Source organism: Calypte anna, chromosome 1 (genome assembly GCF_003957555.1).
Source record: "Calypte anna isolate BGI_N300 chromosome 1, bCalAnn1_v1.p, whole genome shotgun sequence".
In the NCBI taxonomy this organism is placed as follows: Eukaryota; Metazoa; Chordata; class Aves; order Apodiformes; family Trochilidae; genus Calypte; species Calypte anna.
In genome coordinates this window covers 85,367,925-85,394,847 of record NC_044244.1, presented here as the reverse complement: position 1 = coordinate 85,394,847, position 26,923 = coordinate 85,367,925, and the positions used below count along the sequence as shown (strand labels likewise).

Genomic DNA, 26,923 nt, shown 5'->3' with positions numbered 1-26,923 from the left:
CTTCAAAGAAAAGTCAGAGATTGAGGTTTTGGTTTAGATGAAAAAGCAGATCTGGAACTGTATCTGTGAGCTTCCATTATAGAGGTGAGAGGTTTTGAGAGCTGCGAGAGAGGTGGCTGAAGGCTTAGATTCTCAGTCCAAAATTTGGCTGAAAAAGAAATCAATTAGGGACATAAGTTATTGTACAGAAGTAGAAGGAAATTTTATTTGTGGGAATTCTACATGGAGTTCAGTAAGGGATATTTAGGATTAAAGAAAAGTGTCAGTGCCAAGGAATTAATGCTGTTATCTTGTTTAATGGTCCAAGTAAGTTGAATGATGAAAGCTAGAATGGGTGTTCAGAGTGGTGGCCATGCCATTATAGAAGATCGTGAGAGCAAGTTAGCAGAGCCCAAGTTGATACAAACAATAGTAAAGGAAGGCAGGAAATAGGAACATGAAAAAGGTTACAGGAAAGTACAATGATGAGATAAAAACTGTGTGGAGAGGGATAAGAGAACAAAGGTGTAAGGACTCCGTCTTATGCTCCCGGTGTTTAGTAACAGTACTCATGTCATTAGCAAGCCTCTCTTGCTAGAAATAAGTTCTACTGCCAGCTTTGTCTAAAAGAAACCACTCAAGGAATCTGCAATTTGAAATAATTTTCTGGGCAGCAAGGATGAGTATGTATATCTCCAATGTGCTTTATGTGTCATGAATGTATATTCTCTATATTGAAGGAAAACATGATGGGATTATAACATGTGTGGATGTCATGAAATAGTGTATGCTGCAAGACTGGAGGGAGAACTAACTTCTGTAGTTAACATCTGAAATGGTTTTTAGGCACTGACTGTCAAAGATTTTTTTTTTTTTTTTTTAAATAGTGCCTATCTTATTGTTTCACTATCTCTAAACTTCACAAAAGGGTAAAAGTTCAGAATTTCCACACAGGGGTTTGCTTCTGCATGGCAGGCTTAGGTACATATTTGTGGGCTTTAACAGATCTCATCTATCCCTCTGAAAAATCCAAATGATAATAAACTGGTGACCCTTTCGCTATAGTGAGCCAGTACTCTGCTTTTTAGTCTGATGGAACAGTTGCTGTTGGCTATTCTTCTTTTCTTGACTCCATTCAAATGTTTGTTTCCTTTTTTTATCTCAAACCTTATGAAGAAGTTTGAAAGCATTTTTGATTTTTTGCAGTTCAGTTTCTAAACCTGTTTAGTCACAGCAGGTATGAGAGATGTTGAGAGACACTTGGCAAGTGAGACTTCAGTAGCTGTTACATTCAGAAGGCTCACTACCTCCTATATACTTAAAGCACATGAAGTTTTAGTTAGTGATTCAGTTATCAAGCATTATAATTTGTGGACATTTCTGAATGATGCTGCTCCTGGATACATCAAGAGTATACAAAGTTCCTGTATAGGCAGCTGCAATTGTTAATTACAGTGATGGTTTAAAAAACTTGCACCTATTTGTAGTTTCAGGCTCTGATTGTTAGGTCTATTTATGGTTCTTTCTGGCAAAAATTATCTAAACACAGATTGATAATATTGCTTGTTTTAAATTAGCTTTTGCTCTAATTTCATGATACTTGAACCTCTGTCGGTAGACACTAGAATGAGCAGTTAGGGTGATAAGAAGAAAGCAGCAGGTTTCTGTTAGGTGAGATTTTTTTAAGGGTAACTGAAACAAAATATCTTCATTTTAAGGTTTAGCTTCTGTGGCTTAGAAGTGAGGGGGGAGGGAGGGGGGGGGAGGGGGGCAGTTGCATGAGGGAACTGTTTGACACATTTTGGTGTATGCATTTATGTTGGGATTCTTTCCAATCTTGTATTTTTAGATTGATCCTTTCTGAGGTCTCTCTTCTTCAACTATAAGTATTTGAATGTAGTGATATCTGCATACATTAAAGAGTTGTTGACTTTTGTGCTGGATGGGAGTTTATCGGTCTTCAAGTGTCACTTGGCAGTTAGGGGAGCTGTCAGCTGCTCCTATGGTTCCAGTCATCTCATTCTCTTTATTCTGTAATTTCACTTAATTATTGTTGCTTAAGAACTCAGAAGAAAGATGTGGTGTTGACATTTAAGGGTGTGATTTTTCTTCCATTAGGGTTATATGTATATATATATATATATATATATGTATGTATATTCTTGGTAAAATACATCTTTAGCTGAAAGGTAGGATATGACATTTTTTGCAGCTCATGCTGTCCATCATTGGTAATTGCATAGAGGATATGTACCCGCAGAAGAAGCTCTTGTACTGTCTCCTGTAAACTCCCTGAAATACCTGCTGACCTTTCTCTTCATCTTACTGTTTTCTTATGTTTGTCTCAAAATGTCACTTCTGGAAGAGTTCTTTTTCATCTCTATTGAGTCTCAGCGTATTTTCCTCACATATTTCGGTATTCTGCCGAGTGACTGAAGGGAAGAACACTGTCATTCACCTCTCCTTAATGACTCTAATTAGATTATAGTGCTGTAGAAATCAACAGCTTTGGCGTTTTTACATAGTGGTTCCTGCAGTGTACCCAGATGTGAGTTCAAAACTTTTTTTCCAATTTATGGCTGTGTCATGGATTCTGAATCGAGAAATAGGTGAGGTTTGTGGAGTGATGGACTTCTTATTATTGCTGTTGTATGCAGCACCTGGGATTGAAAATTTAAAGATTAGAGAAAGGCAAAATCTTCATGACACTTGATTATGAAGGTGCTTAAGGACATTGCTAGTGATTCATTTTAGTGAGTCACACTCACTATAGCAATTCAAGCAGTGTTATTATTTTTCACACAGGGGGGGATTCTATTTGTGGATTTTCATGTTAACCATAGAAATACAAAAGCATTTCTATTAATGAATAAAGCACACTCATTGTAAAGCATCCTCTGCAAATTAGGTTAATGTTGGGTATGCTTTGAACATCATTTCGTTAAGGTGTGAGAAACATTGTTACATTCTCTTTCTAAAAATTTAGGGGTTCCAGTGGTAGTTGATCCTTTGCTGAAAGAATATCAATATCTATTAACACAATATTAATAGATTTAGTCAGGAGGCAAAGAACTGTCACTTGCCTCTAGAAACTGAGTTTTGAAAATGAGAAGCATACCTCCAAAATACATTATGCCTATACTGAATTAATTTGATTTTTATGTGTTCAGTAAGACTTTCTATTCCACGTTCTCTGTAAGTTGTCTCTTCTGCTCCTTTAGAGTATGCTGTTCCTTGGTGAGAACATGGCTGTGGGGAATGATGCCTTGTTCTGGTGACCTCATTTTCATTCTCTTTAGCTGCATCTTAGACAGAGCCCTCTGCTAGCCCCAAAGAAGCTTTCCAGACTGCACATCTATGTTTTGAAGTCGGTTCAGTTGATAGAAATTTTTACCTCCTTTTGAATTTTGAATTGAGCTCATTTCTGCCACAGCAGAGTAACTTTTGCAGGAATACAAGGAAGTTATGCTCCCCCCCCTGTAAGTGGGTCAGAGTAGAAGCTATCCTAAAAGGTGGAAGTTATCCCAAATGGTATTTGTTTTCTTTCTTTAGACTAGTCTTTTGCCACTTCAAAAGTTGGTACTTTGTTTTACAGTTCAAGGAGAGGACTGCTACGATTGAACACTGTTTATAAGCTTGGATTTGATATTCAAAGTGAGGAGCTCAGACTAGACTTTTTTCTCCTTTTTTTTTAATTGTTTGGGAGAAATATGGATGTGATGGGGGTACTGAGAAAAGTGGCTGAAGAACTTCAGCTGGAATACCTCTCAGTCAGTGCATCTGTTAAAAAATTGCACAATGTTTCTGTATTTATACTGAAAGATGCTGCTGCTGTAATTTTTTAAAAATGTGAACTATAGCACACACACAAAAAAAGACTAACATCCTTTGTGTAACCATGCTTTTTGCTGACAGTATTTATGTTATAGTTCCATTGTTCTCCCACTGCATGCAATACACATTGTCCTGTAAACTGTGAAGTTATTTTCTGGATGATGTCATATTTGTTCAAATTAGAATAAAATGTGTGCCTAAAAAAAGTCTATTTGAGCTTTTGAACCCAGGCTGATGGCTCGAGCAAAGAGATGTATAAATTTTAACTTAAAAATGTACTGTGTGTTTTTGAGATAGAAGTCAGGGCTAGTGCACTGGAGGTTTGAACTGTGACATTCTGTAGCTAAAAGCTTCATTTTATTTTTTCTGCCTTGTCTTAAAATCAGGTCTCCTTAGGCAGTGGACTGTGACTTGCACAGAAGGGACCAATCTGGTCCATTCTATATGTACTATATATTGTAACTCTATGCAAATTAGTAATTATTAGCTTCATTAGTGTAAACTATTTGTAATTATTACCTTCTTTTGTAAAGGTGAAGCAGTGCTCTATACTAGACACAAAATTATCTTGATCTGCAAGATTAATAAAAGCAGTTCTATTACACATGATACTTGCAAAGCTCAGTAAGACTTCTCCATATCTCCCGTTATTCCAATGCAGCACTCCAATGAGTTACTTGAGATTTGTTAGAATCTCTGGAAACATTATTGTTTTATCATAGATTATTTTCAAATATGTTTAATTACCTTCGTAGGAAAAATACCCCAGTTTAAATAAGTGAAAATATTTGTATTTTTGTTGCCAAGTGTTTAGTTAACAGTTGCCAATCTTGTGTTTATTATTTCTGTATACACTGGATTGGCTTTTAATTGCAATTGGACTAGATGATCACTGTTAGGTTCCTTCCTAATTCTCACACACCAAATGGTGATTGCTCTTTCTCATTGGTACGTTTTCCATATACTGGAAAAAACACATCATATGGGTCAGTGTCTAAAAAATCCTAAAAGCATTTAGGCTAGAGCTTAGTGTTTCTTTCATGGCTTGCTGCTTGCCTTCTTTCTTTTCTATTACCCACCATTTTCTCCTTAATGCTTTTTAAGGAAAAAATATTTGTGGCCAGGGGAGGAAACAGGCAGTGAGTGAGTGAGTGAGTTGGTTTTTGTAACTAGGGTTGTTATGAATCCTAACAACTATTTTGGCTTACATTAGTCATTTGACTATATTGACAGATAGAGAGACTAACTATGTTTTAAGGAAGCTTGAAAAGGTTGTATTACAGTGAGAGCCTTATATGTATCCTTCTCCTGTCTTGAAATCTTCTAGGTATGAAGTGAGCCATTTTTGTCTGTTGTTACAATAACCTCTCATTTAGCCCAGGCTGTAAAATGGTACTCTTTGTTTTGTGTGTAACTTATGAAACTTTAACTGATCATTAAAGATTATGGTGTAAGATCATGCTTAGAACCATGATGTTGGCTTTGTTGATTGGAAGTTTCATAACCTCTGAGGCTTATGGACCATGCTTTTTGGTGCAATGAGTTCTTAATTAAAGAAAAAACATGCTGTGGTAGGGTTTGCAGCTCTTGCTGCTCACATCTCATTGTTAATAGAAGGAGTGGCTGCAATTTAAAAAAAATTTAAAATTTTTTTTAGCAGTTACTTTAGATCTTAAAAAATTGTATATGATGTATTTATTAGGCAGAAGGTGAGGGAGAGGCCTGATAATTTTTATTTTTTCTTAAATGGCATGATTGCTAAATGTGTCTGCACACATCCTGTAGCTGAAGTACAGGATGTAGGGCTTTTCCTCTTCGACTTCTGGAGTAGAGAAGTAGAGGTGGTGAGATATACTGTAGAAAACCCCTGTGAAAATTTTTCTACAATAGTGTTGGAGATGGGTGTGCTGTTCTTTTTTGGTTCACAGAAAATAGTGTAAGGTTCTGCACTAATAATTTAGTAAACTTTTATGAATCATTACAATTAATTGGAGTAAACTAATTTTGGATGTGGCTCTGTTTTGAAGCTGCAGTTTGTTTATAAGCAATGTGTGTTAAGTAAGGAAATGCTGACTGGCATTTGTGTCTCTAGAGAAGAAGAGGAACGTCTGAGAAATAAGATCCGAGCAGATCATGAAAAGGCTCTGGAAGAGGCTAAGGAGAAATTGAAGAAATCACGTGATGAAATTCAAGCCGAAATTCAGACAGAAAAGAACAAAGTAGTGCAAGAGTTGAAAAAGAAAGACAGCAAGCCACTGCCCCCTGTTCCTTTACCAAATCTTATAGGAATAAACAGTGGAGAACCAGCAGACTTGGATATTCGAGAGAAGAGGAACAAAATTAAAGAGGTAAAAATGATGATGATATGGTCCTACCCATTTTTGTATCTGATAGCATTTGTTTATATGGTGTTAAGTTGCTGTTATGATTGATACTAAAAAGAAAAGAAAAACAGGACTACAAATGTTTTTAGTAAATAGAAAGTTAAAAGTGCACATGACGTATTAATTACATCATCGCTGCATGTTTCTCCTGGTTTTGGGGTGTTGATGTTTCACTGGAAAACAACTTAAAAAATATTTTAAGTGTATGGATTCACTGTGAGTTTGTCGTTAATACATGGAACAGCAGCAAGTGTTTTTTTAAAGCAAAGCCTGAATTTGTGAGGTTCCATGCTAAAAGTGTTTTTTGTTGGTGTGTTAGAAAGTATTTCCAAATGTTTTAAAAATGGATTAGAAAAGATAGGAAAACAGAAATTAAATGCTGCTAAAATGTGCAAATTACCAAACTATCATACATACTTTCAAAATAGGTTTTAAATGGGACTGAAAAAACAGGAGTCATTCAAGTAGATTGCCTCATCTGTAAAACATTAAAACTAAGATATTGGCTTAGACTTCTGGTTCTGTGGCAGGCTCTGCTATAGCAATTGCTGTTTCTGATCTTTTCCCTTCCACTCCTGGTTGGCTGTGAAATTCATTACTCCCCGGCATTGCTAGTTTCCTATTATTATTGACATACTTTTTAAAGTCTGAATTTATAGGTAGTATAGCAGAAACACAGGGCCTTTTTCTCACCCCAGCCCACTCCCTTCCTGCCCCCAAATCTGCTTAGTTTTATGCCTAAAAATTGCGTTAGCAAACAGGAACAGTTCAGAGGTAAACAACCACTAGCTCTGTGATTAAAAAAACCCTAGGACTGTAGCACTTAGTTACACTAGCTAAGTCTTATTTAAAATTGTAATCTGAGTTTAATTAGCTCATAAAACCAAGCAAAAATAAGTCAGTCATACACCTGTCATCGTAACAGTTGCAGTTGGAGTATGTGCCATGTTGTGGGTAGATTACTCAAGCTGGAATTTTGGTTCGAATATTAATGATGATTAGATGAAACCCACTCTTATCAAATAATGAACAACTGCTTATGATACCTGAGTGATACAGCATGGAGGTGCTGTGGGGCTATTTGAATCTCTCAATGAGCTGATCCTACCCTGGAAGGGAAGGAGGCCTGTTTTGCTAGAGACTACTGCAGAAGGACTTTTGACTAAGAAGTTGTGTGTGGAATACCAGATCTCCTTAAACTTGCTTGGTTAGGGCTCTTTCCTGAAGGACAGTACTGAATTGTGCATTTCAAAGGGCTTTACTGCTTTTTAGAATTGCCTTTAAGTATTTTCAATGAGAATATTCAGAAAATCTTGCTTTTTAAAATGTCATCTATAGGGTGGAGATGAACAGTAAATGGTATGGTCTTGTAATTGTCAACACTTCTTAATGTTAACTACAGATTATTGTATTTAAATACCATTGAGTTTGCCACTGATGGATCTAATGGGTTGAATAAAATTGAATTGACCAAATAACATGGGAGTACTGAGCACAGCTAACAGTGAAGAGCTAGCTGGAAGAAATAATCAACTAAAGTTCCTATAACCTCGAATTCAGAGGAGGGTTGAAAATTAGTATTTGCATTTCTGAGGTTGTTTTGTAAGAGTTTAGACTGAGAAGCTATAGATTAATAAAGAATGGCAATTTTCTTGGTGATGTGAATAAGTAGTAAAGTTTAGACAATTTTTATTGAGCTAAACCTGATGATTTGGCATCAACTGGTGAGTAAGGAATCCAGGTTAGTTCAAATAACAACTCTAGTGATTGTTAGCTGCAGTTGCCACAAATCTAGTGCTGTAGAAGGCTTACTCCTTTTTCTGGTGATCAGCCTACACATGACAAGCTGTTTTATTATTGCATAAGTATTCTGATTTCTGAAGTGTAGCTTTTCATAGCCAGACCAGAGGTTTTATGGGTCTGTGTATTATGTGGGTAAGTACTTCAGTTAGGGTAATCATGCCTTTGTACTGAGCAGTTCTCAACAGTATGACCACTGTGCTTGAACAGTCCATGATCTGAACTTCCCGTCTCTGTGGTGTGAATTGCCTTCACTGAGCCTTGTTAGTAGTCTGGTGATTGGTGATCAGGTGATCTCCAGAATTTTTAAATTCCTGGACACATGGCAGCAGATTATCACTTCTAGAGCCAGGTGTGTGAAGGGGCAGAATGCAGGTGTGGAAGGTCTGCTAGTGGGAATAGACAAATAATCATGCTGAAAACCCACTGTTTATACAGTGTCATTTTTCTTTGGCCTCTGTATCTCCTTCTGGATTTTGTCATCCACTATGTTGAAATGAATATAACATGGCTGAGATAAAATATGTATCAACAGTGTCAGATGAATAATATTTTGTCTGAAACCTGTTTTTGACAGCATCAGATGTATCACAGAAGGCTGCAGCAATTCCAGAGATGCAAAGTGCATTTTGAAATATGCTATGATCATCGCAGAGGTCTTCACTCGCTGTTTTTTATAACCAGCAGAGACTAATCATAGAATCATAGAATCCTAGGGGTTAGAAGGGACCTCGAAAGATCATCTAGTCCAACCCCCCCTGCCAGAGCAGGGCCACCTAGAGTACATCGTGCAGGAACGTGTCCAAGCGGGTTTTGAATGTCTCCAGTGAAGGAGACTCCACGACCCCCCTGGGCAGCCTGTTCCAGGGCTCTGTCACCCTTACAGTAAAAAAATTTTTTCGAATATTCAACTTGAACCTCCTATGCTCCAATTTACACCCATTACCCCTTGTCCTATCACTGTTCATCACTGAGAAAAGCCTAACTCCATCTCCCTGACACTCACTCCTTACATATTTGAAAACATTGATGAGGTCACCCCTCAGTCTCCTTTTCTCCAAACTAAAGAGACCCAGCTCCCTCAGCCTTTCCTCATAAGGGAGATGTTCCACTCCCTTAATAGGAATGGTCTGTGTAGATGAGGTAGAAAAATAGCAAAAAAAAGAACAAGTGCAGGCGATGATGTCTCTAACATAGGTCTACAGCTAGCATATGTGTAGCATTTCTGACTTGCAAGATGTTATGGTTGCCTGGATTGAGACCAAAAAACAAGCACAGGGAATTTCCTAGATCTGTGGAGGCTGGAAATCTGGCTTCAAAATTCCAGGTGGTTGTGAGAAGGCATTTGGCTCATACCTTGGTTTCCCATGGAGTGTCCTGATGCATATTTGAAGAACTTTGTTCTCACAGAGCAGCTTTTAATTGTTTAAATTCACAAAATTAATGAATTTATACAGCTGATTTTACTTAGTATCAAATGATGAAAAACTATGTAGAATTGGGCTGTCTGTTTGGGACAGTGTGTAACACATGCATGGGCCATTACAGTCAGGAGAAAGAAAAAAAATTTCCAAACAGAAATCTAGTTTCTACCATTTTTACATAAACTTTTTTTCCAACTTTTTCTTTTCAAAGAACTACTTGGTGAAGTCTTTTTTTTTTGAGAATAAATCTTTTTTTTATAAAAAGTGCTTTGCAGTACTTACTTTAAGAAGGCATATTTGATTTTTTTTTTCAAGTGCATATAAAAGTAAGAAGAATTTGTGTAATGCTCTTAATAGTGTTTTGCCAAGTATTCAAAAGCTTTATATAATAGGAATGTTTACTGAGCACAGAGGGGAAAGCTTCATAAGTTCATAAGCTAGTAACAGAACCTTCATCTCTTTATTTAGTTTCTGTGTGTCTTTGGTTTTGATGCTTAAATGATGTTTTGTCAATTATAGCTAACTCACAGCATTGTAGAATTTGTCTGTATTCTTCTAAGAAGCTATTAATTCGGTTATTGCAATAAGGACCACTCATGAGTTGGCTGATTGTTGTATATGCAGAATAACAACTTTGAGAAGTTAAGGTGGTCCAGCCTACTTACAGTACCTGCTTTTTAGAACTTTTCTAATGTATTAGCTTGCTACTCTGGCTTTTTAAAAGTGCTATGGCTTTTAATTAACTGGTGTTTTAAGAATAAACACATCCAAAAATTGTTCTTGCTGCTACATTCCAACTTTATATCAGTATTTGAGATATATTTTTAATGCTAAGTAAAAGATGAGAAAATGTATTTTAAGAGGGTAGATGTATAATTTTCAAAAAAGATGTGTCTTTATATTGTAAATCCAAAGAAATTAAGAACAAAACTTAGCTTTTGGAAGTAATTTGCTTTCTTTCCAAGTTAAGTTATTTATAATTTCATAGAATCAGATAATGGTTTGGGTTTGAAGGGATCTTAAAGATTATCTAGTTCAAACTACCTCTGCATGGGCAGGGGTACATTCTGCTCAAATCCCCATGAAATTTCATGAGCACTAGGAAATTTTGACAATTTTCTTTATTAGGTCCTTTAAATGGTGTTCAGAATATATTTTTTCCTGCAATTTAAGTGTAATTATTACAGATAGTGCTTTTTACAAAAAGAGCTTCATTTCCTTGAGGAGTTAAATTTTACCCAGTCAAATAAGGAAATTTTTCTTATTCTTTACACTGTACCCATGGTTCAGGTTTTCTTTTTATTTAAGCCTAAGATTTCACAGTACTGCCTTACTGCCAGCATTCATTTCAGATACTCTTTAAAGTATGAGTATTTCAGCTGAGTAAGGTTCTACTCCCATGCAGTATATGCTATATATACCCTGTTCTAAACATTTAAATGTTTATTTTAGGTCTTTGATTCTCAAAACCCAAAGGTCTGAGAAGCTTTGAAATAATGGCTTTTACATACATAGAAGTCAATATGTTTTGTATTAGACAAAGCATTGTTTTTGCATTCATAGTGACTACAAAGCCCTAGGGGTGATTGCCAGGGACCCAGGGTCCTACCTGGTGGTCTCCTTGATCCTGCCATCAAGAGGAAAGGGTGTGAGGAGCAGTGCACTGGCAATGCACATCAGCGTTTGGTTGGAGCTTGTGTTGGCAACAGGGCTTTGTTCTGCAACCATGGGACTGTTTGAAGGGTCTGCCTGGGAGAGGTGGGATCCACATCTAAGGCAGGAGGAAAGGCATCTTTGTCCGTGGGATGTAAGGAGGGCTTTTAACTAGGAATGATGTGGGAGGCAGAGAGTAACTCACAGCCCTGAGGGAGTGAATGATAAGGGGTAGATGAGAAAAGGGCCTTCAGTGATGATACCGAAAGGGATCACAAAATCAACAGAACAGGGCTTTAGCAGCATCACCTCTAGCATTTGGATATAAGCAAGGAAGTGTCTGCAAGGCACCCTTGTGAAGAAATCCTGAGAACCATTTCTGGGAAATCAGCATGCCAGGGTACCTCACTGAACTGCATGTTCAATAATGCATGTGGCACAGGGAATAAACTTGATGAGTCAGAGGCCTGTGTACAGTTGCGGGGCTGTGATCTTGAGAGATGTGGAGATGGATGGAGATGTGATGGGATGACTTGCATGTGGAGAGATACAGATGCTTTAGGAAGAGCGAGCCAGGAAAATGGAAGGATGAAGTCACCTTTTATGTGAGAGAGACGCTGGAGAGCCTGGAGCTCTGCCAGGGGACAGGTGATAAACTAAGTGAGTTTATGGGTAAGGATTAAAGACCAGACTTGTATGACTTACAGTATAGTGTGTCTGCTATAGGTTGCCTGATCAGGAATAACAAGTGGATGAGGTGCTCTAGGGAGATTGGAACAGTGTTGTGTTCGCAGGCCCTGGTTTTCATGGGGCACTTCACCTCACTTGACATCTGCTAGAGGCACCACACAGCAGGACATAATAAGCCATTCAGGAGTTTTCTGGAGTGCATTGATGACAACTTACTCTTCCAAATGATACCACAGTTAGCAAGAAGAGGTGCTCTGCTAAACCTCTTACTCACAATGAAGGGTTTGTTGAGCATGTGAAATTCAAAGGTGCCCTTAGCTGTTAGGGACCATGAAATGTTGGAATTTATCATCCTGAAAGGAGGAAGAAGGGCAAAGCAAGCTCAGAACCCTGAACTTCAGGAGAGCAAACTTTGACTTCTTCAGAGATCATCTTTGTAGAGGCCCTTGGGATAAGGTCCTGGAGGGGCCAAGAAGTGTTATTAAAATTGAAGGATCACTTTCATCAAGCTTAAGAGCAGCCCAACCCAATGAGCATCAAGTAAAGCAAAAATGCCAGGAGCTGCTTCAAAATGGAAAATGTGGAAAGGAAGCATAAAGAAGGTGAGAACAAAGATAGCTGACCTGGGAGGAATGCAGAGTTATTGAGTTGGGGATCAGAAAAGCCAAAGCCTGACTGCAAGTGAATCTGGCAAGTGATGTCAAAGGCAACGTGAAGGGCTTCTGTAAGTACACAGGTGTCAAAAAGAAGATGAAAGAGTCTATGTAGACCTGCAGGTGAACAAGGCACGGTGACAGAGAATGTGGAAGAAGATGATCTTTTTTTGCCTGAGTCTGGAGCATAAAATAGCCATACTGGAAGAGGCTCAGTTGAAGGAATACTTAAGCAAACTGTACAATTCTAAGTCTATGGGCCATTATGGGATGTACTGAGGAGTGCTGAGGCTGCTGGCTGATGTCATTGTGAAACTTCTTGAGAATCTTTGAATGATCATGGTGATTGGTAGGAGTGCCCAAAATCTGGAGGAAGGCAAATGTTATTTCTATCTTCAGGAAGAGCGGGGAAGTGTACCAAGGGAACTACAGGCTTACCTCACTTCCTAGGAAGGTGATGGAATAGCTAATCTTGGAAGCTATTCCTAGGCCCATGAACAACAGAATGATTTGGAATAGCCATCTTGGATTGATAAAGGGGTAAGTTATGGTTGATCCACTTGATAAACTTGACTGGCTTAGTAGATGAAGGGTAAGCAGTCAGGTAAGTCTGACCTAGACTTTGGTGAGGTTTTTTGCACTGTCTCCCATGAAATCCTCCCAGAGAAGCTTATGAAGTGTGATCTGGATAAGCAGTTTGGTGTGTTTAAAACTGTCTGAGTGGCTGGGCCCCAAGGATGGTGACCAGCTACTTTAAGTCTGTTTGGAAGGCAGTAACTAATGGTGTACTCCAGGTATCAATACTGGGTCTGATCCTGTTCAACATCTTCATTAATGATTTGGATGATGGAATAGAATATGTCATCAGAAAACTTGCTGATGACACCAAACTGGGAGTAGCAGCTAATATGCCAGGGCATTGTGCTGCCACCTAGAAGGAGCTCTCGACTGTTTTAGTGCAAACTGAAACAGAGAAAGTTCCATCTGAATATTGGAAATCCTTGTTTATTGTGAGGGTGACCAAGCACTGGAGCTGGTTTTCAGATCCTTTGTGGAGTCTCCCTCCTTGAAGATATTTGTAAGCTGACTGGATATGGACCTGGACATCCTGCTCCAGATGACTCTGCTTGAGCCCAGAGGTTGGACCAATTGACCTCGAGAGGTACCTTCGAGCTTCAACCATTTTCTGATAGGATGATGTTTCCTGGCCAAACCTCTCATCTGGAAGAAAGCTACTCTAGAATGTTACACAAGCAGTTAAGTACACTTAAGAGTGGAACAGTTCTTATGTTCTAGGTTTCAAAGATAGAATGGAAAATTTGGGTTCACTGGAGCTTCTGTTCTACGACTTGTTCTGTATTTTTTGTGTTATGCTGTCATGTAATTAGGCAGTGCTAACTATAGACTTTTTGAAATTCAGCTCAAGGGAGGTGTGTTCACACAAGCTAGAGTTGTGAAGTGACTGAAGGTGCTGGCTGTAGCATGCTTGCTGGTTGTGCACTTTAAAAGCTGTTATGTTTCATGAGAAAGGATAGCAAGGGGATACCACTTTCTGATACACTGGAACAAGTTGCCCAGAGAGGTGGTGGAAGCCCCCTCCCTGTAAGTTCATAAGGCCAGGCTGGATGGGGCTCTGAGCAACCTGATCTAATGGGAGGTGTCCCTGTCCCTGGCAGGGGGGTGGAAATAGATGATCCTAAAGGTCCCTTCCACCCCTGAAAATTCTATGATTCTATATTGTTTTCGACACAGGAAAACTTGGGTTCTGTTCCTGTTTGTCATGGCTTTCTAGTAAAAAGCAGAGCTATTTAAACAAAAGTTGCTGTTAGATGGGCATCCAAGGAGCATAAGAGCTGCAGATACAGTTCAGTCACTACATCTGACATCTGCTGAATGAGTTGCTGTTGAGTTTGCATGCTTTGCACAATGAGGGATGAGGTTCTGTCTGGGAAGCTGGGGATGTTCCGACTTGAGTTCTCTTGCCAGTTAACTTACTGTGGCCTTCAGCAGAACTTTCAGCATAGCCTCTTTTAAAAAGGGACTTCTGATACATTGCCTCTTAGAAGGGGAGGTAGGAAGATAATTTATGGATGGAGGCAATTTTGGAAATATTTCTAGAGTTGTGCTAAGAAGATAAATGATTAAAATATGTTTTTGTCATGGTTTCTGGATGCTGCTAACACAGTTGAAAAGTAACAAATTGTTTTGTAAGCAGCAAAACTAATGGTTTCTTATGGATTTTTTACAAAGTCCCCTCTGCTTCTCAGGCACACGTTGTTGTGAATACCCTCTTGACTGCATGCTATCAGTGTTCTGTGCCTGATTTATAGCTACCTGCACACTAAATGTGGCCCCTCTGAATGTATGAATTGGATTATAACTGCTTTCCTCTCAGTTGAGGTACTAATTTGTCTGTCTACCTTACTCATCAACTATATTAATTAATTACATCATTAATATAAAATATTCTGAGATGTAACATCATCAGCTACAATTGTCTATCAATTACATCATTAATTAATTACACCTCTTACAGTGTGTTCCATTAACACATAGACTGTCTGTGTACAATCCTGTACTGAAACCCTCAACAGTTTAATCTTAATTTGCTCTGAGATTTGATTTGCATTGCTGGCATATATTCTGATTTGTTTGTTTTTTTACCAGAGGGTAGAAGATGGTTAACCATCAGTTTTTGAAAGAGATTCAAAGGGAGATCAAAGAACTGCAGACCCTTATGTCTGATGAATGAACTAGAGATTAGCAGAAACTATGATAGGGAATAAAACTGTTGAGCACACAGATACCCAAGATTTCCCAGTATACTTTTAATGATGTCAAGATACACTGAGTTACAGAAGATCCCTGAAAGACTCAACACACATGTGAATAAGGGAGATCATGGTTATGTACACATTTTTCCAAAAGAAGTTCATTGCGAGCAACTGTTGAACTATCAGCAATAGGATGGAGAATTGTGTTTGCCTGGAGAAACTGGTTAGAAGGCAGGAAATGGAGAGTACAAATAAGTGATGCTAGGGGCCGTAGAGGACGTGTGCTGAGGGAGCCATGCTCTAAATTATACAAATAAATTATTTAGAGTTGGAAAGTGGATATGACCAACTTTGCTGCCAACATGGAGATTTGGAGCAGAAAACTGAGGCCAGACTGAAGAACTGCAGAAAAATCCTAAATGGTCAAGTGGTTATCTCCCCTTTTATTTCTCATCTAAATGTAAAATTATGCATATCGGGGCTGGAGGGGAAGAAATTACAATTTCACACTTAATATTGAAAGGTGTGAGGTGACATTACCTCTCAAGAATGAGAGCTTATATTTTACTAGTTCCTTGGAAATGTCACTGTAGTGCTCAGTATTTGACAAAAACGCAAATATTCAGTATTGGAAGGAAGGAGGACAAAAGAGTTCTTAAATTAGCTGTGTGCGTGAGCTAAAGTACCTCTGCGTATTGCATGCTACATTCTAGTTCTAGGCTCTCAGCTTCAAAAAAAGATACAGTAAAGCTGGTAGAGGTGTAAGCTGCTAAAGATGATTAGATTGATGCCTGAATGAAAAGGGAAGACTGGAAGATGCAAAATTGGCAGAAAGGCACGACTTTCTGCTGCCCGATGTTCAGCTCTGGTTCTTTGAGATGGCCCAGGAGGTTCAGATTTTCTTAACACCACAGGACCAGTCAAATTTCTGACTACTTTTTTTTCTTGAAACCATGAGTGCACACAAGACCAAAAATACAGATTCATCACCTTGGAAAAGAAACTTTTGGCTTAGTCAGTTCACTGCAGTAAGCTCTCCCAGCTTAGATCGTGTACATCTACTACTCCAGTTCTCACCAATCTGAAATATTTTCTCCTTATTTCTGTCAGGCATCTTAGACTTCACCTATTGCATGCCAGCAAAAAAGGACAAGCTTCCCATTTTACATACATTTGATAAGTATTTTATTTTTGTTTTAGTAATTAATTTGCTACCACATTAATCAGTAAAAGAAAACGCAGCTCTCTGTACATTAAGAACATGTTCTAAATAGACTTGTTCAGAGACAGTTTTCAAGAAATGTATAGCAGAGGTGTGTAGACTGGTGTCTGAGGTAATTTTTTCTTAAAGACTTGTAGCTCCCAGAAGAATAAATTAGTCTGTATGATTTTTCTAAGTTTCCTAAAAAATCTAAATATCTGTGCAAAGAAAAAATCATTCTTTAATTTAAGCTCCAAAAAGCATTCTCTGAAGGCAGTAGGAAAGTGGTTATCAATTTTTAATCTGCCAGTTGAGCAGTAATCTTGTCTAGCAAATTCTTGGTTAATTTCAAAACAGAATATGAAAGTGGTGTATATAAGTCTCTTGAAATCATACTCTAAACCAGGATATGTTCCTTTGAAAGCAGAACCTATTTGTTGTCTCTGTTATGTACATTCCCGCTGAATGGCAAGAATAGGATAGGCTTCTCATTTCTAGGCATAACCAGTCTTTGAAATTTGTCATTAAATTATTTGTTTTGCTTATATCAGGACTATTATTTGTTGTTTGCTAGGTTTCTGCCCTTTCTTGAGGAGTGGAAAGGGGCTTTTGAAACAACCTATGGTTTGAATGATTGTTTCTAGCATGCTGCTGAAGTGAAAGAATTCCCTTACATCAGTCTCTTTTCAATCACTGTCCCTTTTACTGTTACAGTTATGATTTTGTCAAAAGACATCATTACCACCCTGTCTCTACAAAAACCTGCTTTCCCAGTGACTACAGAAAATCAGATCCCATGAGTGTGTTCTGAAGTCAGCAAAAGCATAATGATGTATCTACAAAAACAGTTTCATTTGAGACATGCCCTGCTTCTTGGCATTCTGTCTCTCTTGCAGCAGAGGTCAGATTCATCTTTTTGTAGAATTATCAAACTGTGCATGGCAGTGGCGTCTTGCTGGCTGTTGTATTTGGTGCATCCCCTAATAAATCTTTGAGACTGATATTCAAGCAATCCATCCCCTGTGAATGGTTTTTCCTTCAAAACCAAAATCATTTATTAAAAGTGTCAGTAAAAAGTCCATCAGAAAAAAATTGGTTCTCTGGTGGACAGATTGCAAGATCTTTACATGATACTCCATCGAGTTCCAAACAGTTACTTTGACAAACTGCTTTCATGTATGGTAATTTCAGCTATGGGAACCAACCCCTTGCATTTTTCACAATTACTGATTCATGGTTTCACTCTACTGATCTTAAGATGATGTTTATGGGTTCTTTAATATTTGCTTTTTTTGGGTAGGGTTTTTTACCTTCTTTCTATTATTGTTAATGATGATACTCAGTGTGTAAGACTTCTCTCTCCTCCTAGATACAAGTTCTTTTTGATGAAAAGACTGCCTATGCCTGCAGCTATTCCTCAGCATTTCCAACTTTCTCTACACAAATGCTGTCTGACATAACTCTAGACTTAATCTTGTTTTTCAGATCAGGAATTCATGTTGCTTGTACTTACTGAGCCGAAGTGGCATCCTCAGATTTTTAGCTGGCACAGGCATCTATCTTCTCCTGTCTCTCAAAAGCTTCTGCATGCACAACTGCTCCCAGCAGTATAGCTGTTATATTTGTAGTATATCATACCACCAGTTCTGCCAGTAACAGAAATCTCCATGTTATATACAAAATCTCATATCATATTAACCTTACCTTTGTAAATTATGCAAGAGCTGTGAAGTTTCTCACTTCCATGTAATGTGCTAAAGTGATGTCATGAAGTTTGCCAGAGTAATGTTCAGGACTCATCTGGAAAAAAAAAAAAAAAAATCAGTTGACCACTTACTGTGGTACAGTCAATAGGTTCTTGGGGAATTATAACACCATATTCCTGGATCTTCTTGCATCTGGAGAATGACATCTGCACCCAGGCTGATGTCAGTTTAACACAGGAGTGCTTCCCAGCTTCTGTGCATGTACTTTTGCTATAGTTCAGATTTATTATCTGGGCACGAGTTAACTGTGACATGGGAAATTTGGAGGGAGTTTATGTTCAAAGGAATTACAGCAGTGTAGGTTGAACAGGGATCTCTTGATGGCTGTAGAGAGACAGCAGTGTAGTTTTGCATGTTTCAGCAGGCAGTTTAGATGCCATTTGAAATACTTGGTATTGCTGGATGCTGACTTCCACTAAATCCTAAACTGAGTAAGAGAATAGAGCTGCGTCGATGTAAGACAGTGCTGGTAAGACACTTGTCTGCAGCTTAGTTTTTTGGCAGCTTCTGCTTGTTTACTCCTGTTTTCTAGGAGTACAAGGACTGATTAAGAAAGCTACAGTCTTATAAAACATTGTGAAAACTACTTGCCCTGATACAATCAGTCTCCTAAAGTTAGTATTAGTCTATTAGCTACAATAGTTTCTTAGCTAGTCTATTAGTTTCTTCTCTTGGAGAACATTCCTCAAAGTTGCGGTTACTATTATTTAAGTTCTATAAACTGTCTATTTTTATTTTTTTTTTTTTTGTAATTATATTAACAGTATTTTAATACCACTTTCTAAGATACCCCAGGAAAATAAAATATTTCTAATGTTGTGGGTACAGCTACATGGCTGTTCCTATAGAACACATTTATTTTAACTATCCCTGTGTCTGAGGCAGTGTCTTTTGGAATCTGCTTTCTTCTGTTTAAGTAATGGTATTTGCTTTTCAGCATTTGTTTTGCAGTTTGGTCACCGCTGAATTTCTGCTTTGTGCAAAGGAATTTTAAAAGTTTTGCAAATCCATAAAAGCACTGCTTAGTGACTGATCTGCATAGCTAATACTTGTGGGTCAGGAATACCTCTTGGTTTTTAGCCGTCATTTGCTACAGTATGTGGTGGAAACATAAATTAAAAGACTTGAGAATATGTTCCAGAGCAAATACTAATAATTTTATACTGGTTTGCTCATTTTGTTTTCTAAAGAGTGAAGCTTTTGGCATTCCTTTTGTTGGAGGCTGTATGGGAGTGTATCTTTGTCAAGAAGATGTTGCTAATAAAAATTTATCATGCCTTTTACTAAATTGTTTAATCATGCTTGGATGCAGCAGTATAAATCCTTTTATGCTTCAGATATTGGTGGATATTTTTTCTTTTGGTTAGAGTCAAAGACATTAACCATTTTTTTCACCAATTCCTTATGCATATTCTTAAATGTCTGTGCATATAATTGAAGAAAAGAACAAGAAAGTAACCGAATGAAGAGCATTAGGCACTATAGCTCATCTTAGACTTCAAGTTGTTTCCAAATTTATTCATGTTGTATGATCTGATTTCTGTAACGGATAGAAATAGTGGCAAAGTAATTATCAGTATGCTAGGATGACTGTGAAAGATGAAATCTTAAATAAGAAGTAAAATACTGTATTTGTACAATGTAGTTTTATAATGTAATTGAATCCTATTTTTTCTGTCTTTTAGATGATGAAGCATGCCTGGGACAATTATAGGCAATATGGATGGGGACATAATGAGCTCAAACCAATTGCCCGGAAAGGACATTCCACCAACATATTTGGTAGGCTATATTTTCTGGCTTGTTTGTGGTTTTTTTTTTTTTACTATCCTTTTTTAAAATCTACCCAAACTTTCAAGCAAATTCTGTTTTAACCTAAGTCTTTTGAAATATGGATTACAGAAGAATATTGATTTTTTCAGTGGTACTTCAATGAATTACTGTACTAATTAATCTATTTTGGAAGCAATATGTTCTAATTATTAAGTTGTGTCTATGTTTACTGTTACTTTGTACATACACAAACATATAAAAAAGGTGCAATATAATGATGATATTTTTGAATATATAGCCTCTGTTGCATACGTGTGATCAGACTAGGTGGATTTTCTTCCTTAAAATACTAGTGTCTGTATCTTTGTGCGTGTGTAGTCCTGAAGGACTAATAGTTCAAAACAACTTGTTACTGTTGAGGACTGAGCACTGGAGGTTTAAAGTTCATCCCCTGCTATGGCAAAATGCATAACCTTCATCACAGACATCAAGTTTTAAGCCAGAATTTGTCCAGAATGCACCTAAGATGACTGAGCCATGAAGTTCCTATGTTTTTTTGAAATGTACACAGAGAGCTGCTCTAGGACTGGGTAGGGTTTTTCTATTTCTGGGTTCATACTGGATTCTAATTCAGGGTTTCATGCTGTGTTCATGCACTCTCTGGTACCTAAGGAAGATAAATACTTATCATAACTGCCTTTTACTACAAGAAGAATGAATGTGATTATACTGTGTATATTGAAAGTATATTAGTATTGGCTGTAATAGTTTGCCTGAAATCAAGATTTTTACTGTCTTTTATTGTAAGGCAGTTGGCTAATGACTATGTGAGGTTGGTTCTCATTCTAATCAGTATTTGTTTTATCTTGCTTTAAAACTTGAATTTGGTTCTTGTGGATGACAGAAATACAAATTAGGATGTGTAATTATTTGTTTTTCTGTGTTTAGTGCCTGAACCCAGAATAAATTGTTTTGATTTAAATAAAAATTTGCTTAATTTTTTGATTCAATTGGTAGAAGAAAAGTAAACTTCCACAGGAAACATGTTCCAAAAGAAGAGTCAAAGAACTTATTTCCAAAGAATTGTAATATTTAAAGGAATTTCTTGATTTTTGCTCTGCCCCTTCCCCCTCTCCATTTAACTTTTATCTTGAACAAGATACACAAACAAACAAGTAATTTTCTTTATATCCAAACAATTTCAAATCAAATTTATATGCATTATGAACTTCAGCTTTAAATAAGTACTGGAAATAGAGAGGGAAGGAACATCAACTGGCACACTCCTTCTTTCCCCTGCTCTCATCAGGCAGGAGAGCCTCTGAGTTAAATTTTCTGCAATTCCTAAAACCAAAGAAACCTTCCAAAACGCACACAGATATGAACCTCCTACCCCCAAATCTGGGGTGTGTCAGAGCTTATTAAAATTGATTGCTTTTTGTCATTTGCTGGCACCCTGTTTCTTACAGTTCACTGTGAGGTGAAGACTGATAGTGTTTTACTTCTTCAAATTTATGTTTTTGCAAAGAACTTGACTGGGTCAGGGAAATGTGTCTGAGGGGGTCAAAGGTGAACAAATCAGCATGCTCAGGTGTGTCCAGACTGGATGGGGCATTTGAAAAGTGAAATAGAAGAGTCAGAGATGTGTCCAGCACTGAGCACAGTGCAAGAATAGAGTGTGAGTTTGAAGGGAAGACCAGAACAAAAGGCTTCTGGTGAGAAAGGCAGAAAGACATTTCATAGGTTCCTGGAGAGTGTTATGTAGTATTAGGTAATTTCTCTTTGCTACCTTGAGAACATTGGCACTGCTTTTTACTGAAAAAGAAGCCTCTTCTGAAGCTTCCTGTAATTTTGTTGTATGTTGGTAGGTTCATGGCTTTCCTTTGTGTTTTATCTAGCTGGCGACATTTTTTTTCTGCAGTCTTGACAATGAAAATCTTTGTGCAAATGTTCAACTGTACAATCATGCAGTGTCTTTGCTGTTGAATTTACTTGGAGTTTAGTTGCTTGCTATGCCACATATAGTTTCATACCAGCCTTGGTTTGTTACCTATGCTCTTTATGATGTGAAATTTTTCTAGGGGTTGTGTTTGTTTGTTTTTGCTTTTTTTTTTTTTTTTTATTTGACTGACAAATACGTTGAAACCATTTTGAATTATAATTTTACTCTTATCTCTTATTTTCTTTTTATTCCTCCTTTGCTTACCTCTAACATGTCTCCTAATGAATCTGGGGAACAACTTCTCTTTGGAATGCTTATTCTTCAGAGTTTTGTCATTGCTATCTGAAAGAAATTGCAGGTTTCCTCCAGAGTGGAATTCTTGATCCTCTAGCAGCTGATTCCCCAGGTGTTTGTCCTTTTAGAATCCAGATGCTATTTTGTACCATTGAATTTCCAGCCAAGCTGTGTTATGATTGCTCTGCTCAAGGCTGTTTCATATGAAAAACTCCTCTGGAATACGTAGTTTAAAAGTGCATATCAACTCTGAAACAGAATCAGCTATTGTTTATTTGCTGAGTGGTTGCTGGGAAGAGAGGGGAAAAAAATTGTCCTTGTACTGAGGATTGTCTTGGCTGTATTGTTACTGCTAGTACTTTAGCAATCTCTATTGCCTATAATGAAACCATTCCCAGCAGTATATGCCTCTATGCAAGCATTACGTAAGTCTTTTTGAAATCTGATGCTATTTTTAATAAAAAGCTGCTCAATAAAACCTGTTTTTATTATTCATCACGAAGGTGTTTTGACCCAAACCATTACTGCTAAGTAGGTTGTGCTTACATTTCAATTCATAGCATGCCTATGAGATTCAGCAAGGAGATGGCATCGCTGATTGACCCTGCAACCCTTTGCATGAATCTTTGGGAAATCAGGTTTACTGATAACTCTCGAGTGAGGTAAACATGATTCAATTTAGAAGGCAAATAAGCCATTAATCTTCCCTGTTGGACTCCCCTTTTCCTAAAGAGCAGTGTATATCTCTATCAATGCCAAGAGGAACATCTGTGTTCCAAGCATTGCAGGATCTAGCAGGGTTCAGGCTGGGATCAGAGAAAGGGAGGGGAGGTGCCCTGCTCTCTTCTCATAAGTCCTGACTGTATGTGCTTAAAAAAATGAGGAAAGTTGATAAACTTTAAAGAAAGATGCTCTGTGCCTCACTGAAGTATGCCACAGGAACACTTGTGAGTTGTCCCAGTTATTAGTTTGACTTCTATTACAAAACCAGCTCAGGTTACTTTGGATTACCTGCAACTAGAAACTCTTGCAGTTTTTTGAGATGTCTGACCCGGTGACTATAAATAGTAAATCAGAGCCTGCTGAATGCATTGCCTTAGAAAATCACTAGTTAAAATCTTGAATAATACTTCTTCAGTAGCTGGTTGACAGCATTAATGTGGTGATTCTGAGAAGCTATGGCCAGGATTTGGTGGGCTTTTAAAGATATTTGCGTTTAGATGACATATGAAACAAACCTTTATAAATTCTGTGTTGGTGAAACAGGATGGTAGCTTGCTCCTATTTTTGTGCAAACTACCTGTTTTTGAAAGAGATGGCAATCTCAAGAATTTTTAAAAAACTTATTCTTACCCTGCAAGATAAAATAAAGTATAAAAGGCCAGGAAAACGTATAGCAGAGAGGTGTTATTTCCCTTTTCATTTAAAGTTTTTATTTGCAGCTGTGATGTGGTTATAACCACTAAGCTAAAAGAAAACAAACAACCAACCAAAGAAAACAAACAAAAAAACCCAAACAAACCCCCACAAATGTTAACTTTTTTGTTGGGCTGCTTAATTTGCTGGAATTGATAGCAGCCCTAGGGCATTCTTGCAGCAGTGGGATTGTATGTGATCTGGGTCAAGCTCTCATTAGAACACAAAGAGTGAAGAGAAAAGACTAATGGCAAAAGATGCCTATAAGATAATGATCAAGCATGACAGGCACAGAGCTTACTTCAGAGGGTTTTCCTGGGTTTTGTTGATGGTGTGGTTGGATTCTCTTGCTGTAATTAAAGCTGATTGGATTGGTCTTCAATCTTTATTTTTCTAAAATAATGTTTATTTAAGAGCCTGAATGACTTTTCTGGGAAATAAAAAAAAAAAAAGCAAAAAAAAAAAGCCCACAATAGTTAGGCAATTCAGAACATTGTCCTTGGTAAAACTAGAAAATCATGGCCTGTCATCTTACCTGGTACTTTCTGAAATTAGAGTTCTGAAATCTGTGGTCGGTTTTATTTTGTAATGCTAACTATCTAAAAATATAAATGTGGAGTTTGCCAGGTAATAAGTACATGACAAATTAATTGGAGAAACTCTTGCTTAATTGTATACTTCCCATATCTTTAGCAGTGCATTTCTAAACCTTGCATTTGGACCTGTTCTGTCTACAGTTGAGCTGCATTATGTGAAGATAATCTGATAATGTATAGCTACATAAATGTATGTGTATCTAGATTTTTTCCAAGGTTGTCAAAAGATCCTTCCTAAGGCATAATGATGTGAAATTTTGAAGCTGTAGATGCTTGCATACAGACATGCACATTCTTATGCACATAGATTTAATGAAACTATTACTTTGTATTTTGTCACACTAGGACTGTCTCGCACATATGTAGTGCTTTTATGCCTCTCTGGTTCTCTTATCCCACATGCAATGACCACACAAAGGGTCAATTTAATCTCTGATGTCTTCAGGCTCTGTCTTGGGATGTTGTATTCTGGGAGGAAGGGAAAACTGTCAATGAAGTCCCATCGTGTTTTTTTATTTCCTAGGAGAGCTTCAAGGCTTCAATGCAGTGCCGTATCTCTTCGGTAACACTTGACCAAAGACAGCTGCTGTCCCTTTCGTGAGGGATTTTTGTCTGGTGTGTTCACTGTCATATAATGTCATATATTACTCTTTCACACACACATAAAAAATGAAATTTTGTGGTTAATGAGCAAGATGAATCCAAAGGAACAACTCAGTGATTCAGGCGAGGCAGCTAAATTTTTTTTGACTTGTCAGTGGACAACTTGGTTTCCACCACCTAGTTGAGTCCTGTTGCTTGGCTTGCTGCAAAGCCCTCCTCAGCCTCCTGCTACCAGCACCTCTGGTTTGAACATCTGGTTTAGCCCTGTGGCCCAGGGGAAGGCTGCTGAGCCAGCTGCCAGCTGCCCACTGCTGCAGAATGGGAAGGGAGCTCTTGCACTCTCAAATCTCCATTGCTTAGCAACACACAGATCTGCAGCACATCTCTGCTGTGCAGGAGAGTGGGGGCAGTGATGCTCCCAAGCCCTGCAGAAAAAATGCAATTGTCAGGCTGCAAGGACATGAGGCTGTTGTGAGAAGGAGCTGAGTCAGGCAAAGGAGTCTCTTTTTTCCCAATACTTTTGGCAAGTACAGTGTAGCTCGGGAGAGTCGTCTGCTTTCTTTGTCCAGTTTGTGGTCTAGAAAACAGGAGATGGAATATTTCTTGTAAACATTATAAGAAAATGCTTTAGCATATATTTTTTTCAATTTACTTGGAGAAACGTTCGTTAATTTATTAGACCTTTTTGCCATCTGTCATTGTAACAGTTATTGGGATGCTCAGGGCAGCTCTGACTCTTTTATCTGCTGCCTTCTGAATACTTGGCATTTACTAAGTTCACATAATTGTCAAATTTCACGAGCCTTTTTTTTTCTGTTGTGGTTTTTTTGTGGTTTTTTTTTTTAGCTGCCAAGTAACGTGCAAATTTATAAACGTTGTGGAGGCAAACATTTTTATGAAAAAGACACTAGATGATACATCCTAAAGTAAAGACTGACCTTTCGAAAATATGGCTAAAAACTTGTGGTGTCTTCTTATTGTAAAATCCTAACTAGGAGACAGGAGAAACATCCTCTGCTGGGCATCCTTTTTTTGAGCATGTTTTCAGGCTCTGAACCCATATGAAAGTGAAAGCTGAGGTGTGTATATATGTAAACAAATATGTTATTGACTTCTTGTTTTGATGAAAAAAACCCAAACTTGATTAGCAGTAGTTTATCTTCTCTGTATGTGGACAGGTAATCTACCCATCGTATCCTTTTTCTGAGGCAAATGAAAGGGACAGGAAAATCCATTCACACTAACTTGTGAAGATAATTAATTTTATGATGAAGCTTTTAGCCCAATCTCTGTATTTTGTCTTCTATTAGATTTTAAAGTAAATAGAAATGGCCTTAGGTCAGGTCTGTGCAGCTCTGTCATCTGCAAAATCAGTAATGAGAGACTACACTGAGACAATGTTCAATATTTTATGTACACTGACTGTATTTTTTGGCTAGAATAAAATTTTGGAGAGATAAAATTTTAGGAAAGAACATAAATTTCAAGCGTTGGTAGGCATCTTTGAAATTAGAATGGTGCTCTGATAATGCAAGAAAAATTCCTTTAGGTTGGATGACAGAACAAAAATTATGATTACTTGTCCTCTGAAAATTGTTCATAGCAGGTGCTTAGGGAAGAAATGTAAGAGCAGGGAAATCCTGTAATGAATCTATGTTTCTCAAGTATTCTCCAGGCTAACAAAATTTCGTGCAGTGTTAGTGCTTCTGTGGTCAGAGGCAACAAGTTTTATTTAATGACTTTTATTTTTGTGTAATTTTGTCCAATCTGTTTTTGAGTCTGTGTAAATTTAAGAGCATGTGCCATATCCCATTAAGAGTGGTTCCCTAGTTTGATTCCATATTCTGTAGGAAACTTTTAAGTTGTGAAATCTGTTTCTGTCCTAGTTTTGGTACTGGAAAAAATCAACCCATTATTCATGAGTCATTCATGAGTTTGTAGATTTGCATATGCCTGCAGTTGTGTGCCTGTATTTCATGGAGAGTCTTGGTTTGTTAATTAATTTCTGAAACTTTGTTGTTTCTGTTTTGCATACTGTTCCTTTCCTATAATTGTATTTTGTATCTATTAGGCTCCTTATGGAGTCTAGAAACTCATTATAGGACATCTTTTTTGCTGTAGCATTCTATTCCATTTCAAAA

The 26,923-nt window shown here is 37.6% G+C and overlaps 1 protein-coding gene across 2 annotated transcripts in view; it reads left to right on the top strand.

Moving 5' to 3' along the window:
- Positions 1-26,923, top strand: part of MAN1A2 (mannosidase alpha class 1A member 2) — a 141,497-nt gene that overhangs the window by 29,160 nt on the left and 85,414 nt on the right. For both annotated transcript variants that reach the window (XM_008505451.2, XM_030445140.1), the window contains exons 2-3: positions 5,906-6,161; positions 19,844-19,940. In XM_008505451.2, coding sequence (XP_008503673.1) covers positions 5,906-6,161; positions 19,844-19,940 — 353 coding nt within the window. The remainder of the gene's footprint in view (positions 1-5,905; positions 6,162-19,843; positions 19,941-26,923) is intronic.